At 41.6% G+C, this 19,196-nt stretch overlaps 1 protein-coding gene across 4 annotated transcripts in view; it reads left to right on the top strand.

Annotated features, from left to right (window-relative positions):
- LOC133561191 (bromodomain-containing protein 1-like) overlaps positions 1–19,196 on the top strand; it is a 46,963-nt gene that overhangs the window by 17,029 nt on the left and 10,738 nt on the right. For 2 of the 4 annotated variants that reach the window (XM_061914487.1, XM_061914489.1), the window contains exons 3-9: positions 280–436; positions 547–678; positions 756–884; positions 6,129–6,438; positions 10,890–11,201; positions 12,744–13,259; positions 13,344–13,485. In XM_061914487.1, coding sequence (XP_061770471.1) covers positions 280–436; positions 547–678; positions 756–884; positions 6,129–6,438; positions 10,890–11,201; positions 12,744–13,259; positions 13,344–13,485 — 1,698 coding nt within the window. Of the gene's footprint in view, positions 1–279; positions 449–546; positions 679–755; positions 885–6,128; positions 6,439–10,889; positions 11,202–12,743; positions 13,260–13,343; positions 13,486–19,196 lie in introns of all 4 variants that reach the window. The other 2 variants (XM_061914486.1, XM_061914488.1) reach the window with 1 other exon arrangement.

The raw sequence follows: 19,196 nt of genomic DNA, 5'->3' as shown, positions 1-19,196 counted from the left end.
CCACTGGATGTGAATTCTCCCTGCCCACTGGGTGTGAGTTTTCCTTGCCCTTTTGTGGGTTCTTCCGAGGATGTTGTAGTCGTAATGATTTGTGCAGTCCTTTGAGACATTTGTGATTTGGGGCTGTATAAATAAACATTCATTGATTGATTGATTGATAAAGTGGTGCCCTGGCTTTGCCTCTGACTGTCAGATCATGAGGTGACGGTTTATTTTCGAACTGCTTACCTTGCAAAAACCTGTCCCTTTTTCTCTCTGGTTTCTTCATGTCTGCGCTAGGTTGCAAAGCATTCTGAACCAGGTGTCCATCCAGAAAAAGAAAGCGTTTGTGGAGCTGATCCTCAATTACTGGACCCTTAAAAGGCAATCCCGGAACGGCCTGCCATTGATCCGTCGCCTCCAGACCAGCCTGCAATCCCAGAAGAATGCGCACCCGGTTTGTTCATCAGTCAGTCAATCATCTTCTTTTCTTTCCGGACGTGTAGTTGGTGGGGCAGACCCAGCCAGTCTTGTCAGATGTGCTCATTTCTATTTTTCTCTCGGCAGAAGCAGAACGAGGAGGAGACGCTGGCGCTGAAGGAGCAGCTGAAGGCGTGGCACCGGCTCCGGCACGACCTGGAGAGAGCCCGACTGCTGCTGGAGCTCATTCGCAAGAGGGAGAAGCTGAAGAGGGAGGAGGTAATGAATACTAAGACAATTCCTGCTGGATACAAAAGCCACAGAATGTGCTCATGTTGTTTTGCGCTGTGTTGTAGTTAAAGTTGCATGAGAGCCTTCTGGAGATGCAGCTCACCCCCTTTAGCATCTTGCTGAGGACCATCTTGGACCAGCTGCTGTCCAAAGACCAGGCTAGGATCTTCACTCAGCCAGTTGACATCAGTGAGGTGAATTTTCAGCTTTTTCTTAAACTCCACATGCTAAAATATAAACATCGTCACATCTACAGTTGTGATCAAAATTTTTCAACTCCCACACAATGTTGGTGTTTTAGCAAGTAGGACATTTATTCCGTATTTTGTTTATAGTCATATCAAATAAGGATGCATTAAATAGACAAATGCTACTTGAATTACAACATTATATTTTGTAACATACCAAACAGTGTCATTTCTCTTAATATCTCATTGATAAAATTATTCAACCCCTTGAAGATCATAACTCTTAAGAAGAGAATTTGAATAAGGTCTTTTCAATCAGGTGTTGAAAACACCTGTAGATGTGATTAAAACCATAACGAGCAACAATTAAACTGATTGAAAAAGACTGTGACGCTCAGCTTCTTGTAGATGGTCAATGGTGTATTTGCAACATGGTGAAGTCCAGGGAGTGGTCAAAGAAGTCAAGAGAGGAGGTAGTTTATCTTCATAAGAAAATAGCAAAGACATTACACATTCCAAGAGACACAGTTGGGAGCATAATTTGCAAGTTTAAAGCTAAAGGCACAGTGGAAACACTACCTGGGCGTGGTAGAAAGAGGATGCTGTGTGGAACTGCTGTCTGGTATTTTTTCTAGCGTACAGTGGTGAAAAACCCCCGGGTAACAGCTGAGGAACTACAACAGGACATCGCAGAGGGGGGAACGCAGGTTTCGTCCCAGACAATAAGGCGCGCACTACGAGGTGAAGGCCTCCATGCCAGAATTCCCAGGCGCACCCCACTTCTGACTACCAGGCACAAGAAAAATAGACTCCAGTATGCCAAAAATCATTTGAACAAACCCCAAAAGTTTTGGGAAACTGTTCTATGGAGTGATTGGACAAATCTAGAACTCTTTGGGCCTATGAATCAACGTTATGTCTGGAGGAGAAAAAATGAAGCTTACAAAGAGAAGAACACCTTTCCTACTGTTAAGCATGGTGGGGGGTCAATCATGCTCTGGGGCTGTTTCTCTGCCTCAGGTACCGGGAATCTCCAGCGCGTTCAAGACATTATGAATTCTATTTCCTAGCAGGATATATTAGCTGCAAATGTCATGAAGTCAGTGACGAAGCTGAGGCTTGGGAGACGTTGGACCTTCCAACAGGACAAGGATCCCAAGCATACCTCCAAATCAACATCAGAGTGGTTGCAGAAGAAGGGCTGGAAGACTCTGGAGTGGCCTTCACAGTCGCCAGACCTAAATCCTCTAGAAAAGCTGTGGTGGGACTTGAAGAAGGCAGTTGCAGCACGCAAGCCCAAGAATATGAATGAACTGGAGGCCTTTGCCCAAGAGGAATGGGCTAAAATACCTGCAGATGGTTGCAAGAAGTTATGTATCACCTTTGAAGGATGTCATTACTGCCAAAGGGTGTTCTACTAAGTCCTAAAGATGCATGGAACTAGGGGGTTGAATCATTTTGTCAATGAGATATTAAGAAAAATGTCCTTTTTTGGTATTTTGTAAAATACAGTGTTACAATTCAAGTTGCATTTGTCTATTTGACACATCTTTATTTGATATGACTATAAACAAAATACGGAATAAATGTCCAACTTGCTAAAACACCAAAATTGTGTGGGGGTTGAATAATTTTTATCACAACTGTAAAGATCAACCAGTTATCGGGGCCGATATCTGGTATTTTGAGGTAAATTGGTATCGTGGTATCGCCTTTTTTTTTTTCTCCGCAGATATACATTAGCAGATGAAATATATACACCTATCATACCAGTATTTAAAAAATACAATTGTGACATAAATAGTAATAAACACTGTTCAAGCACTCGCCCTTTTGCCATGCATAAAAACATTTTTTTTTTTTTTTGCTTGAGCTCATTTATTTAGAAAAAAAAGATCATGGTCAAAAATTCTTCCCAAATATGTTTTGATATCTAACAAAGCATTTATTTATTTGAGTTCTGCAGTGTTTACACCCCCTTTTGTCTCCCTCCTGCTGTGCTGGTTCCTACAAAACCTCTCCTCTTTGTGTCAAAACTTTAAATTTTTGGCAGAAAATCCTTCTTTCCCCGGTACTGTTTTGTTTTGTTCTGCTACTGCAGCATTGGAGTCGCTCGACAAGCCTCCGTCTGCAACACTCGCACTGGGAACTCATTAAAAGAGCGCACCAGGTTTCCTGTTTTCTGATGCAATCAAATAAAAACGCTACAGAGTTGGATCGACATGAAGATGGCAGCTAAGATACGGCTGCCAAAAATCCAAACATTGTGTAAATATCTAGAAATATAGGAGACTTATTAAGTAAAGAAGAACAGGCAGCAGCTTGAACATTCTCATACTTTCTGTAACAGCCAGCTGGAAAAATATCTTAAACTATAAGCTACGTGAACGAGCCCGGAATTGTTTTTATTTTAAATGTTGGCAATAACTCAGGGTTCCATTAAAAAAAACCTTCCACTGTATTAAATCCATAAACTGCTATAAAATGTTATAAAATTAAATGGGTGGAAGTAGACGGTGAGTTATTGTGGAGTTGAGAACATTTGTTCTATTCCAGGCCATGAAAAAAATTATACGTATATAATAGGGGTGTAACGGTACGTGTATTTGTATTGAACCGTTTCGGTTCGGTACGAGGGTGTATCGAGCGAGTTTTGTCAACTAAAGTCTTAACAAGCTTCTCTGCAGTTGCCTCTGTCTGAGCAGTGAGCACCCAGCATTGTCCCGCCCACACAACCATCTGATTGGTTACATACAAAGCCAATCAGCAGGGCGTATTCAGAGTGATGTAACAGCATGGAGTCAGTGCTCCGGCGTCGAGATGAGCAGATATGTGTTTAGCAGGTGAGCAGCTGATATCGTACACTCCCCAAATTATAAAAAACACTTCAAAGTCACAACTATTACAAACATCTCTATGAGCCCGTTGACCTTCTAGAAACTTAAACTGCAGCTTAGCTCTCTCATAGTTCTGGGTTGAGGTGAAGGCTAATTAGCTTTTAGCTTTATGTTAGCTCATTTTGCTGTGTGTGTGTGTGTGTGTTTAATAAAAGTCAACTACAGGCCTCCCAAATGCTGTAATAAATTAAGCATGATGAGTTGACTTGAAACTGTTTAATGTTGCACTTTTTATACGTAAAAGAAAGGTTTTGTCATTTTATTTAATCAAAGCAACAACTTGAGGCAGTTTAATGTGGATTAACGTGGGTAGAATTATTATAGTGTTCCCAATGTTAAAAGGATAAAGCCATTGTTTACAAATTTGGTAAATAACCAAAACATTTATATTTTGTTGTTTTCTTACTGTACCGCAAATTAACCGTGACCTCTAAACCGAGGTACGTACCGAACCGAAATGTTTGTGTACCGTTACACCCCTAGTATATTTTTTACCGTTTGTCCCTCTCAGTGCAGCAAGGTCTGGAGCCTATCCCTGCTTCGAAAGGTAAGGTACATCCTGGACAAGTCGCAACCTCAATTGAATCAAACCCAGGGCCTTCTCGGTATGAGGCATGCTCACTAACCACTGCTCCACCGTGCTATTCATTTTTTTTTTTTTTTTTTTTTAAATGGCAAATTTTTCTTATTTTCTCAAAAGATTTTCCATATGGGGCTTCACGGTGGAAGAGAGAGTTAGTGCGTCTGCCTCACAATACGAAGGTCCTGAGTAGTCGGGGTTCAATACCGGGCTCGGGATCTTTCTGTGTGGAGTTTGCATGTTCTCCCCGTGAATGCGTGGGTTCCCTCCGGGTACTCCGGCTTCCTCCCACTTCCAAAGACATGCACCTGGGGATAGGTTGATTGGCAACACTAAATTGGCCCTAGTGTGTGAATGTTGTCTGTCTATCTGTGTTGGCCCTCCGATGAAGTGGCGACTTGTCCAGGGTGTACACTGCCTTCCACCCGATTGTAGCTGAGATAGGTACCAGCGACCCCAAAGGGAATAAGCGGTAGAAAAATGGATGGATGGATGGATTTTCCATATGTTAAAATGTAAATGTTAATGCTTCTCCTAGACACACGTAAAAAAGGTGTTTGTGAAATCCTTTGAGGTTTTGTGCTGCTAAATGAACCACAACATCAGCGTTGCAGGAAATATTACGTCGCTGCTAAACGCTAATGTAAAAAACAAAACCATAACTTAAATCCTTATCCAGCTGTTTACTGACATAAACTACCGTATTTCCTTGAATAGCCGCCTAGGCGCTAATTCATTTAAAACCTCTTCTCACTCCTGCGCTTATTTAAAGCGTGCAGTAAAAAATTGAGTGTGATAAAAAATAAAAAATTATTCTGCGTCCGAGGGCCGGTGGTTAGGGACCACTGTTTTACAGCATGTCATCGCGCTCACTTTTACACCATGCTGTCTGTGTGCCGGCCGGACGCATGCATTTCGTTGCTTCTCATACGGGATTGCAATGCATACTTGTTCAAGAGCCATACCTTTTACACTGATGTTTGTGATGTGGACGGCTTTGGCCGGGACTCTTACTAGTGTGCGCCGCACTCAGTCAACCCTCACCGAGCACATTTCTGGAGAGCATTGGCTCTGTGGCACATTCGAAACCCAGCATAGGGATTACCCATAATGCTGTGTATCCGTGACGCTTGGCAATTATACACGCGCCCCCAACCCCGCCCACCTCAACCAACACAAGGAGGGAAGGAGGGGAGGGGGGGAGGCGGGGTGTGGTATGGACGGTGTAGCCAGGAGTCGTGGATGCATTGCATTGTGGGTGGGTGTTACGTTTGTGGTGTTTTGCAGGGCGTATGTTCTCCAGAAGTGTGTTTGTCATCGTTTAATGTGGTTTCGCGGAGTGTGGCGCGTGTTGGTGGGAGTGTTGAAGTTTTTTTGTATCGCAACCATTAGTGTGATCTGTGTGGCTGTGGAACAAGAGCCCTGGTTTAAACACAGTAAGAGCAAAATAAAACTCCTCCGCCGTTTTGAAATGTCGGCAGGGGAAGGGTTGCTCGCGACGTCACAAATTTGACCTGGCGGTTAAAGTAAGCATGCGCTTATTAATTTGTGGAGCGAGTTTTGCCCAGCCGTAATTCAAGGCAGGTGCACATCACATGCCCGGCGGCTATTCAAGGAAATACGGTAGTCCTGTTTCGCTAACTTTTACTACAAATGGATCTCGGCTCCAAATACAGTTAACCATGACTACTAATAATCGATATTGGCCCTAAAAAAATCCACATTAGTCGATTTCCAGTCAGAAATAATTTACCCATGTCTTACTTTGTGTAGGTACCTGACTACCTGGAGCACATCAAGCAGCCAATGGACTTGTCCACCATGCGTCAGCGCATCGACTCTCAGAACTACACCAACTTCGACCAGTTCGAGATGGACTTCAACCTCATTATTGACAACTGCATGAAATACAACGCCAAGGACACCTATTTCTACCGGGCGGCCGTTCGCTTTCGAGATCAGGGCGGGGCGGTGATCAGAAAGGCTCGACGCGACGCAGAAAAAATCGGCTTTGACGCAGAGAGCGGCATGCATCTTGTGGAGGTTCCTGAAATGAAGACGTCGATCTTTTCCTGGGAGGACGGTAGGCAGGCTATTGACCACTGTTTTCCATGCATGCGTTATTTATACCGCTACGGAACATACGAGACTGGCATCATAATTATTTTTAAAACACCTCATAGTGACGCATATGTTCATTAATACTGTCTCAAAACTGGATAGGAATTTTTCGCACTTGGAGGGGTCAAGCACCTTGGACGATAGACAGACCACATTGGCCTGATCATAGTCTTTTTGATCAAATCCAAAGACTGCCATACTGTCTTAGTGACTGTTTTTTCCTGTTTTATCCATAACACAAGATGGCGCAACCAAACTTGATAGTTGGTACTGTTACCTGATTGGCTGTTAGCATGTCACTCCCACCGAATGGGACAAGCGGTAGAAAATGGATGGATGGAAGCGTATTGGATCCACGCAGCTATTACGCATCTCGTGAAAATCTAGGATTAGGCTATTAAAACAAAGTCATAGCTATGCTGGCATTTTAGGTGGCTGACAAGGTTTGATGTGTTGAAGCCCAATGATTTTTTTTTTTCACTCCTTGCGAAGTGTGTGCTGATCATTGGGTGTAAATAGCACAGGAAATGTCATCCTCTGTAACAGGGGTAGGGAACCTATGGCTCTAAGGCCAGATGTGGCTCTTTTGATGACTGCATCTGGCTCTCAGATAAATCTGAGCTGACCTTGCTTAACACGATAAGTAATAAATAATTCCACTTGTAATCACAGTGTTAAAAATAACGTTCAAAATATAAAACATTGTCATGCTTTTTTATGTTCAAGGAGTTGCATTAATGGTAAGAAGTAATTTATTTATTATTGGTTAGTGTGGGGCTTGCCCTCCTGGGGGTTCTTCAGACCACCAACAGCCTGTTTTGGGGTTACAATATTGTTTTATTTTATTTTTCTCTCAGTTGCTTTCCAGCAATTGTCTTTTTCTCTTTCGTCCTCACTCGCGCTCTGGCTCCAGCCCCTACCCTGTCTCTCCTCCTGGCTGCTGCTTATAACCGAGCAACAGGTGATTAGATAACAAGGCCCAGGTGGGCCATCTACGTACCTGTCGCTGATTTCGAGGCCGGTCCTGGCAACATCCTGTTTTGCTGCGGGCCCGCAGGCCACGCCCCCTCCACAGTTAGCTTCAGAATAACAATGTTATTACAAAGAATAAGAGACCTGTTATACTCTGGAAATGATGCTCTTACTTAAAAATGCGCGCATTTAGTTGTGTTCAGTGTTAAAAAAAATATTATATGGCTCTTAGGGAAATACTTTTTAAAATATTTGGCTACTTGGCTCTCTCAGCCAAAAAGGTTCCCGACCCCTGCTCTGTAAGATTGATGCCATATTTGTTTGAACTGTGAGCTTAAAGGAAGTTTACGTCCTTCTACAAGGTAGGAGTGCTTGTTTTGCTCACCCTAATCCACCTACAGCCGTGGTCCCCAACCACCGGGCCGCAGAATAATTTTTTATTAATTTTCTTATTTTTATTTTTATTAAATCAACATAAAAAACACAAGATACACTTACAATGAGTGCACCAACCCAAAAAGCCTCCCTTTTCATGACAAAAACCTCCCTTTTTCATGATAAAGTAAAATAATCCCCCCTCCGCCGGGCCGCGTGACAAAATATCAAGCGTTGACCGGTCCGCAGCTACAAAAAGGTTGGGGATCACTGACCTACAGCACAGTATGGGTAATATCTCGTCATTCAAGCATTTTTTTTTTTTTGTCAATTGTCGGAGCAGGTTTTTAACGTAATCAGATTTATTGGTGTGGAGACCTAATGTCCAATATCGGTCCAATAATTATAATAAACAGCCCTTTACAGTCACAACTAAGGACAATTTAGTGTCTAACTATAGCTCATGTTGTTTTGTCTGTGGGAGGAAGTAGAGAAACCCTACACAAGCAAGTTGGGAACATGCCAAGTCCAAGCACAGATTTGAGCCTGCGTTCTCCTACCAAGCTAGAAAATACTAATCTGACTCTGGCCAGGTCCTTGTAGTTCGCTGAGCTCCACACAAGGATCTGGGCTCGAGGGCAATGCAAACTCCTTCAAGATAGCAAAATATAATGAACCAATCAGGATCGCCCGTCGGGATTTCATAGATGTGACCTAGCGCCGAAGCGACTGTTTGATTCAAACAACAATGGCGGCAGACAGCGGGGAGTCGTGTGCTGACATTGATTCTGTTACTGCAACTGTTTTGTCGAATCTGTCGAATATGAATTATTTAAAAGATGAGAGAACAGAGAACATTTCGCTATGTCGTTATCCAATATGTCGGCTGTTCTGTTTTGGATTTCCCAGCGTGGTTCTAATCAGCGTGACGGGTTGATTTGAATGTGAGTGGTTGAAGTAGCACGTCATTCAAGATAACGCACAAGTTGTTTATCCCATCAATTATTCTTTTTACAAGGTCCCGCCTTCTGAAATACATCTCCTATTGAGAACTCCAAGATTCTTGCGTAGAGCTCATCAAACTACAAGGATCTGTCGAGAGTCAGGTTAAGAAAATACAAAACCAAACTTATCATTAGTGGACGGCGTGGCGAAGTTGGGAGAGTGGCCGTGCCAGCAATCTGAGGGTTACTGGTTCAATCCCCACCTTCTACCATTCATCCTAGTCACGTCCGTTGTTTAGATTATTAAGTTTATTAAGGATCCCCATTAGTCTACACCGCAGTGGAGACTATTCTTCCTGGGGTCCAGGCAAAAAACATCACACAACCACAGAACAAACAATTAAAATGCAGTACAACATGATCCAATAATAAATTGTCATAATACAAAAATAGCAACAACAAAGAACCAAAAAATACTAATAAATGTTGTTACATAATAATTTTCATACCAAAGATAAAAATAGCAATATAAAAATAGATATACTGTATACATTTTTGCAAAAATAAAACAAAGAACCAATGGCCTAAAATATACACATTAGTGTACCAAAGACAAACAATAAGTGATGAAAAAGTATCATCCATCCATTTTCTGCTGCTTATCCCATAATCAATAAAATACTCAATAGTCAATAAAAACAGTCATGACATTAGGTACAATCTAAAATAATCTCTTTACGCAATACTTCTCCTTTTAGTTTATTCTTAAAGCCCATTATGCTGGTGATTGATAGCAGATATTGTGGAAGTCTGTTCCAGTAAGTGATTGCCCGATACATTACAGTCTTTTTCAAAACATCCCTTTTGGGTTTAAGACGGGTGAGAGCACCTCTTTGGGCTAGCCTGGTACCGTAGTTGTGACTGTCACTGGCAAGCAAGAGCTGAGAATACAGATATGAGGGTTTATGGTATGTATAGATGTTTTTTTAAAAATAGAATCAAACTACAAGCCAGTCTTTCAGCAACTTTCATCCATGACAATTCATGATGCATGATCTCAATGCCGGTCCTAAATGAGCAATGGAGAGCTAGTCTGGCAGCTCTGTTTTGGGTAAGCTGGATTTTATTTAGATCTTGTTTGGATGCATTAGACCAGATTGCTGGGCAGTAGTCCATATGTGACAATACAAGGGATTGTATAACTTGCTTCATAGATGTGTTAGTTAAAAAATAGGCACTTCTTCTTATGATTGAAATGCTTCTGCTCATTTTTGTTACTATGTTTTTTAATGTGAGTGGCCCAAGATAGTCTTTCATCTATTGTAACTCCCAGCAACATGGCCTCTTTAACTTGTTCAACATGAACTCCGTTCAGAGAAACATTTAATATGCGTTCCTTTCTATGAGCATGTTTTGAGCAAATAACAAGACATTTTGTTTTGGAAATATTAAGTTTCATCTTATTTTCTGTAACCCATTTTGAAATCCGCATGACCTCATCTTGTAGTATAGTGCTCAGGTCTGTGCAATTATCTGCATGTGCATATATTGTTGTGTCATCTGCGTAAATTGCACAGCAACTATTCTTTAAAATACATGACATATCATTTACAAATATTGAGTATAATAAAGGTCCCAGGCAACTTCCCTGTGGAATACCACAATATAATGTTTTAATATTTGAAAGGGTTCCATTGAACATGACACATTGCTGTCTGTTGACTAGGTAGCTTTTCATCCAGTTAATCGCTGAGAGTTTAAAACCATAAGCAGACAGTTTTATAAGTAGTAGTTTTGTGATCAATAATATCAAAAGCTGCACTAAAATCTAGTAGCACTGTGCCAACTAATAATTTACTGTCAATTTGTTTTAGCCAGTCATCTGTTAATTGTGTCCTTCAGCAAGACACTTCACCCTTGCTCCTGATGGTTCCTGGTTAGCGCCGTGCATGGCAGCTCCCGCCATCAGTGTGTGAATGGGTGAATGTGCAAATAATGTCAAAGCGCTTTGAGTTCCTTTAAAAAAAAAAAAAAAAAAAAAAAAAAAAGGTAGAAAAGCGCTATACAAGTACAACCCATTTACCATTTACATTTACCGTCATCTACTGTCTTTTCCCCGCAGTGGATCGCCTCCTCAAACCAGCCAATCGCAGTCATTTACCCCTGAACACGCAGCTGCAGCAGCTCCTGGAGAAGTTTGACCTGACTTTCGCTATGAAGTCCAGCCCGTCGCGCAGCAAGCGGATCAAGCTGCTCAAGAAGACCATCAATGACGTGCGCAGCGAAATGAGCCTGAAGATGGTCCAACCATCCGCCCACCAACACCTCACGTCCTCTGTAGCTCCTTCCACGTCAGCGTCGTCTGTGTTCCGATCTGAAGGTTTGAAGAAAGAGGAGAAATGGAGGCCAAATGGACATTTACCGGAAGATGAGGGTACGTATGGATATTGTAAGATGTGTTTTTACGACTCAGTGTTTGTTGTGAATGCATCTCTCCAGGTCACTTGCATGTGTAACTCTTAGACTATATTTTGCTCAGTGCGGTAGTTTTGTTACGCCATGAAATGATATCATTACAGGAGTGTGAATATTTGGGCACCTAACTATTTGATCCAATTCCTTCCGTGATTCGAAACTAAAATCAATTCTGATGTTACACGATTCTCGATTCAAATCGATTTTCACAGTGTATTATTTGGTATAGTATTTATAATGGAACTTTTTAATACAATTTAGAAAAGCTCCTTCTAGTTGCATCGAGATGGCGTAAAAACGCCTTTTTATAATGGATTCCATTAGGGTGCGTGCGTGCGTGCGTGTGTGTGCGTGTGTGTGCGTGTGTGTGTGTGTGTGTGTCAGTGCGCGCACTAGGGTTATCCAGATCCGATATTTGGATCGGATCGGCCGCCGATATTTGCCAAAAAATGCGTATCAGCAAGGCATGGGAAAAGGCCGATCCAGTTTTTTCTTAAAAATTCGTGTTTTCCAACACACCGACTTAAATAATACATTCAACTCTTCTGCTGCTCCCTACGCTCTGTTACGCATTTTCCAGCACACCTTCAACACATCCACAGGTCTGTGTTCTAACAACGGCCGTGTGAATTAAAAGTTACGGTAAAAATGTCAGCTATTTGGGATTATTTTACCCTACAAAACAAAAAAGATGAAGAGGTGGAGTGCAAAACATGCCACAAAGTCAAGCATGGTGGTAAAGTTGCAAGACATCTTAATGACTCTTGAGAGTGAGGATTTTTAGCACTCATCATTGATGAACACAGGAGCAGGCTGACACCTGAGCATCTTGAAGTGGTCGTCTTTGTTAGAAAGAATCTCCCCATTATGCTTGGACTTCAATTGTTTGCCCCCCCCCCCCCCCCCCCATGACTGGGGCAAACAATTGAAAGGAGTGTGTAGATATTTTATTTTATTTTATTTTTTTTAAGTTTACACTTGTTTAAGAGCCAGTATTAATGCTGAGTTATTGTAGACATTTTATACCACTCAGGTTGTTTGTGTGTTTTGCTTTTTTTAAAAATGTTTACAGCATTATTTGCACTTTATACTGTTCACTTTTTTACTGTTTAATGATGCCATTTCTGTTTGTCATGTAAATTTTTTTCTACTTTGTGTTTATCCTTGAATACCAACCATTGTGTATTATTCCAACTCACCTAATTCAGCTGGCTAGTTGTTGTCAAGAGTACTAAAACCCTTTTCAACATGAATCTCACAACTAAGTAGGCTAAATAACTTTAAACTTTAATACATGCTCGGATAGGCCAGTATCGGCCAGTATCGGTATCGGCTCACAAGTGCAAAAACAATATCGGTATCAGATCGGAAGTGAAAAAACCTGGATCGGGACATCCCTAGTGTGTACGTACACACAACATATATACATACACATACAGTATATACTCCTATCTCTATCACCCCTATTGATCTGCTGTTTTTGTGCCATTTCCTCCGGCAGACAAGTCTCTCCCACCGAAACTTGAGCCTTCGGACGCCATCCCTCCTCTCATTCACTCGGACACGGACCCCGGGCCCCCCACCCTCAAACCAATAGACGCCGCCCCGGAGCGTGACGACGGATACAACTGGGAAATACCCGACCTTCCTCGTTCCTCGTCGCCGCCGCACCTCAACGGCCACTCACACAACAGCCACTCACACAACGGCGTCCAAAACGCCTTATTCGATGGTGACGTGAGCGTAGTGGCCACGTCCACCCTCGCCGAGCCGACGGGCACCGTGAGCCAAGAGACTGCCGTGGTCTTCCGCAAAGCGAAAGGCGAGGAAGGCGCAGAGAAAAAAGAGAGTGAAGAGGAGGTGCGCAACGGCACCACGCAGCTGGGTACCAAATCCTTCCTGTCCGTGGTCATTCCGAGACTGGAGACGTTACTTCACACCAAGAAGAGGAAGCAGAGAGACAGTGAGGGTGAAGATGAAGAGGAGGGCAAGTCTTCAGTCAAAAGACTTGATATGGGTATGGCGGCTCATTCAATTCAATGCATTGCACCCCCTTGTGGCTGTGGACGAGAATGAAAATGTACTATTTGTGTTGGCTCAGGCCTGTCGGGAGGTTTCCTGGGGATAGAAAAAGAGAAAGTGGTCGAGCAGCCCAGCAGAGCAAGGCGACCCTCGGAGCCGCGAAGACGCTGTGCCTCCGAGTCCTCCATCTCCTCATGCAACAGCCTACCCAGAGGCCCCAGGTATGGTATAGACCGACCCCTAGGGCTGGACGATTATTGCCTATAATATTGAAAATGCGAGTAATAACGTAATTATTCATTTTTTTTAAAAACATGAGTATTCATTGCATCACCAAAACTCAACATTAAATAGAATTTAGAAAAACAACGGAATATAAAATAGTAACGAATAAATAAGTAAAAAAATCATTATAGTAACATGTATAAGTTTAAATAGCAATTTGAACAAATACAATTCAGTGTTTCCATTTAACAATTTTTGATTTCTTTTTTTTAACCTTTGTGCTTTTTGTGTCATATTTTTTCTTTATAAAATGTCCATTGATTAAATGCAGAAATTTGCACTTTCATATGTACAGTTTTGGAGCGGCGACTGTTAGGGAAGATCAATACACTATGCAGAGCGGCTGCACTAGTTGTTTTAAATTAAGTGAAAGTCTCTAGACCAGGGATGTCAAACATGCGGCCCGCGAACAAGCTCAATGCGGCCCTCGAGGCGAGTTTGCTAAGTGTGAAATTAAGCGGCATTTTTAAATTATCAATCAATCAATCAATGTTTACTTATATAGCCCTAAATCACTAGTGTCTCAAAGGGCTGCACAAACCACTACGACATCCTCGGTAGGCCCACATAAGGGCAAGGAAAACTCACACCCAGTGGGACATCGGTGACAATAATGACCCAGTGGGACGTCGGTGACAATGATGACTATGAGAAACTGCTGTTCTAATTGTGTCCACCGGATGTCGCAATAGTAATTCTGTTACGCAAGCAAATAGTTTGTACCGGGTTAAGCAAGTATGCCAAGCAAGAGGTACACATTAAAGCTGGGCTGTGACTCCTCCCCCTCAACCCTAGTAAATCAAACAGGAGTAAAATAAACAATTGGTATTTCCACTTAAAATGCTGCATGAGACACTGCACATTACCGTATTTTTCGGAATCAATCAATCAATGTTTATTTATATAGCCCCAAATCACAAATGTCTCAAAGGACTGCACAAATCATTACGACTACAACATCCTCGGAAGAACCCACAAAAGGGCAAGGAAAACTCACACCCAGTGGGCAGGGAGAATTCACATCCAGTGGGACGCCAGTGACAATGCTGACTATGAGAAACCTTGGAGAGGACCTCAGATGTGGGCAACCCCCCCCCTCTAGGGGACCGAAAGCAATGGATGTCGAGCGGGTCTAACATGATACTGTGAAAGTTCAATCCATAGTGGCTCCAACACAGCCGCGAGAGTTCAGTTCAAGCGGATCCAAGACAGCAGCGAGAGTCCCGTCCACAGGAAACCATCTCAAGCGGAGGCGGATCAGCAGCGTAGAGATGTCCCCAACCGATACAGGCGAGCGGTCCATCCTGGGTCCCGACGAGCGGTCCATCCTGGGTCTCGACTCTGGACAGCCAGTACTTCATCCATGGTCATCGGACCGGACCCCTCCACAAGGGAGTGGGGGACATAGGAGAAAGAAAAGAAGCGGCAGATCAACTGGTCTAAAAAGGAGGTCTATTTAAAGGCTAGAGTATACAGATGAGTTTTAAGGTGAGACTTAAATATAAGTCCCAGTTTTTTTCATAGTTTGGCCGGGGGTGCGACATATACTCCGGAGCGACTTATGTGTGAAATTATTAACACATTATCGTAAAATATCAAATAATATTATTCATCTCATTCGCGGAAGAGACGAAGAAAATGTCATTGTGGGTCATGGAATGCTAACTGCTATATGCTACTGCCGTAGCTTTTAAAATGGATCATTTCATCGTTGGCGGTAACTTATAAAAACTGAGAAGGGCTGAACACAAATTGGACCGAAAAGGAAATCATGTACTGCAGATTACAAGATGGACGTAGTGAAATATGCAGCAGAAAACGACAAGAGGAAGCGGCGCATACCTTTGGAGTTGGCAGGGTTGTTTAGAAGCGACATCGAGGAAGAAGATTTCATGGGATTTATCGATTAAGAGTGACAGATTGTTTGGTAAAGGTATATCATGTTCTATATGTTAGTTATTTGAATGACTCTTACCATAATATGTTAGGTTAACATAGCAGGCACCTTCTCAGTTGTTATTTATGCCTTATATAACGTACACTTATTCAGCCTGTTGTTCACTATTCTTCATTTATTTTAAATTGCCTTTCAAATGTCTATTCTTGGTGTTGGATTTTATCAAATAAATTTCCCCCAAAAATGCGACTTATACTCCAGTGCGACGTATATGTTTTTTTCCGTCTTTGTTATGCATTTTCGGCCGGTGTTATAATCCGAAAAATACGATAATATAGTTCTTTGAAAATGAATGTCTTCTGTGCAAATTTAAAGAAAGTGAACTGTGCGATTTACTATAATTCTGTCAGTCTTTTGCGTTTTATTGTTGATTTGTTGAAATTGTTCACAAATTGCACAGCTTGTATTCTTCTATGGATACTCGGTGATACATCGAAGGCAGGGAGTATGTCAACTGTCTTGAATAGTTTCGACCTTAGTTTGCATGGTTTGTTGAGTTAGCACAGGATTAATATGTCGAAATAACAAATGTGGTAGTTGATAAATAGTTTTTATTTATGCTTTCTGTAGTTTTTTGTTCAATCCTAGATGGGCTGTGACTTAAAGTTGAATTGTTTTGTATATACACTGAGATTAAGTGTAAGTTCATTGTGTTTTTGAAACAGCTCCGATTTTCCCTCAGAAGTTTTCAACTAACTTAAAGTGTTTAGTCAAGAGGATAATTTGTGATAATGTAGATTAGAGTAGAATAGAATGTACTTTATTGATCCCTCGGGGAAATTCAGCACCCCAGTTCGCTCACAATAGAAAATAATAATAATAAATAATATACAACATACATATAATATATATGAATAATATAAATATATTCTACATTTAAGTGCAGTCAAGGAACATATGCATTATACAGTATATACATACAATGTACATTTTCAGAATGTGTTTGTTCTATTTTACCTGTCCGGCCCACGTGGAAATGGATTTTCCTCCATGCGGCCCCTTAGCTAAAATTAGTTTTGACACCTCTGCTCAAGACACTTGCAAGAATTTAAAATGTCCGCGTTTTTAAACATTGATTTCCGCGTCAAAATATCACTTCTGTGTTTTATAATGAGATATTGTAGCGTGTAAGGATTGGAGTCAAAGGAGGAGTGTCAAAAGATGTAGCTAACTTTGTTTTCCTATCAGCAATCTACCAGTAATTGAACGTCCGTAGCGTATCAGTGCAACAAACACCTGAGATATGTCCCGTGAAAACCCGCTCGACCGGACCTCGAACCATAACAACTGTTCAATGGGTGAATAGTGTAAACTCCATCAATCCATCCATTTTCTACCACTTATTCCCTTTGTGCCTATCTCAGCTACAATCGGGCGGAAGCGGTGTACACCCTGGACAAGTCGCCACGCATTACAATATAAAAACATAGGATCAAAACAAAATTTGTTGAACACTCGGCTCAGCCGAAGGTACTTGATGTTCCTCTTGCCTAAATGCTGCACTAAATTGTAGGACAGGAAGAGGAAACAAGTTCACTAGTTAGCATCATCTAGTTAGAGTTAATGTACCAATGATTGTCACGCACTAAATGTGGTGAAATTTGTCCTCTGCATTTGACCCATCCCCTTGTTCACCCCCTGGGAGGTGAGGGGAGCAGTAGGCAGCAGCGGTGGCCACGCTCAAGAATCATTTTTGTGATTTAACCCCCAATTCCAACCTTTTGATGCTGAGTGCCAAGCAGGGAGGTAATGGGTCCCATTTTTGTAGTCTTTGGTATGACTCGGTCGGGATTTGAACTCACAACCTACCTGTCTCAGGGCGGACACTGAGCAGCCCTTTGACACACTTGTGATTTAGGGCTATATAAATAAACATTGATTGATTGACTGAGCACTAGCTAGCTTACTTGTCGCCTGTGTTTGCTCTCTGAGCCACAACGTTTTTATTCGTTTTTATTTAGCCTTTATTTAACCAGGTAAAATCCCATTGAGATCAAAGATCTCTTTTACAAGGGAGACCTGGCCAAGAGGGCAGCAGCAAGGTTACAATAAAAACAGTAAACAACACATAAAACATCACATTTACAACATTAAAACTTGCTCATATGACACATGTGCATACGGACAAGGTAGACTGCAAGCCTTTCACAGAAGCTTCACTGCAAAAATTCGGTGTTCAAAAACAAGAAAAAAAAATACAGAAATGAGGGGTATTTTATTTAAACTAAGCAAAATTATCTGCCAATAGAACAAGAAAATTCGGCTAGTCCAGGCTTTCCAAAACAAATAAAATTAGCTAACCTCAGTGAACCCAAAATACCTTAAAATAAGTATATTCTCACTAATAAGTGTACTTTTCTTGTTAGAAAAAAAAGAGACTTTTTTGCTCAATTTGTTGAAAAATATTCTTAAATTAAGTAAATGCTAGTGCCATTATCTTGACATAATAATATGCATCATGATTTTTTTTTTCATGCTTGAAATAAGAAATTATTACTTAAAAAAGTAATTTTATACTTGTGAGTGTTGATGACACCGCTTTGCAACAGTTGATATTCTAGTTTCAAGCATGTTTTACTCAATATAGGTCAGGGCTGCCCATTACGTCGATCGCGAGCTACCAGTCGACCGCGGGGGGTGTGTCAGTTGATCTCGAGCCAGGCTTTTTAAAAAAAATAGACCTAAAAATGAGTGATCATCAATCTTCACCAAGATGTCACTTAAATGACATTCACGGTACCGGAGGGTCTTGTGAGATGACGCTGGCTGCTGCAAGATCATTATTATTAAAATATGACCGAGAGGAAGGCGAGAAACACTTTTTATTTTAACAGACTCTCGCGCCGTACCTTCCGTCAAAACTCTAAAGGCCGACTGCACATTTCCTATCTTCACAATAAAAGCCCTGCTTCATGCTGCCTGCGCTAACTAAATACAGAGTCTCGGAAAACTGGCGTGCACAAGCGATCCCTCAGAAAGCTGGCGTGCACATCACTTGTGCACGCCAGCGTTCCGAGACTCTTATTTTGTTAGCGCAGGCAGCATGAAGCAGGGCTTTTATTGTGAAGATAGGAAATGTGCAGTCGGCCTTTAGAGTTTTGACGGAAGGGACGGCGCGAAAGTCTGTTGAAATAAAAAGTGTTTCTCGCCTTCCTCTCGGTCATTTTTTCATAATAATGAACTGGCAGCAGCCAGCGTCATCTCACAAGACCCTCGGGTGCCGTGAATGTCAATCAAGCAAGCTACGGAATTTGCCGCCAATGTTTTTCTTGTAAAGTGTATGGAAGCTGGATGAATTAGATGCCAAAAACCAACCACTTTCATGTGGTATTGTACAGAAAGGACAACTTTTTTTCTCCTCCATTTGAAAATGTGGGCGTTATCATCATTACTGTCTAATTCCAATCAATGCAAGTCATCAGAATCAGGTAATACACCAATTTATATTCTTGTCTTTGTGAAAGAAAGACATCTATATGTGTTACACATGCTTGTATTATCATTAAACACATTTAACTTGTTTACAAAAGTGTCTCTTTCATAAATAAATAAATATAAATGATATATATAAATGAGGTAGATCCCCTCGAGTTGGTCAATTGAAAAGTAGCTCGCCTGCAGAAAAAGTGTGGGCACCCCTGATATAGGTCATCAAATATCAGCAACAAGCTGTAATATCTTACAAAGATA

Source organism: Nerophis ophidion, linkage group LG10, assembly GCF_033978795.1.
Source record: "Nerophis ophidion isolate RoL-2023_Sa linkage group LG10, RoL_Noph_v1.0, whole genome shotgun sequence".
Lineage (NCBI taxonomy): Eukaryota > Metazoa > Chordata > Actinopteri > Syngnathiformes > Syngnathidae > Nerophis > Nerophis ophidion.
The sequence above is the reverse complement of the archived record's forward strand: the minus strand, read 5'-3'. Positions and strand labels throughout refer to the sequence as shown.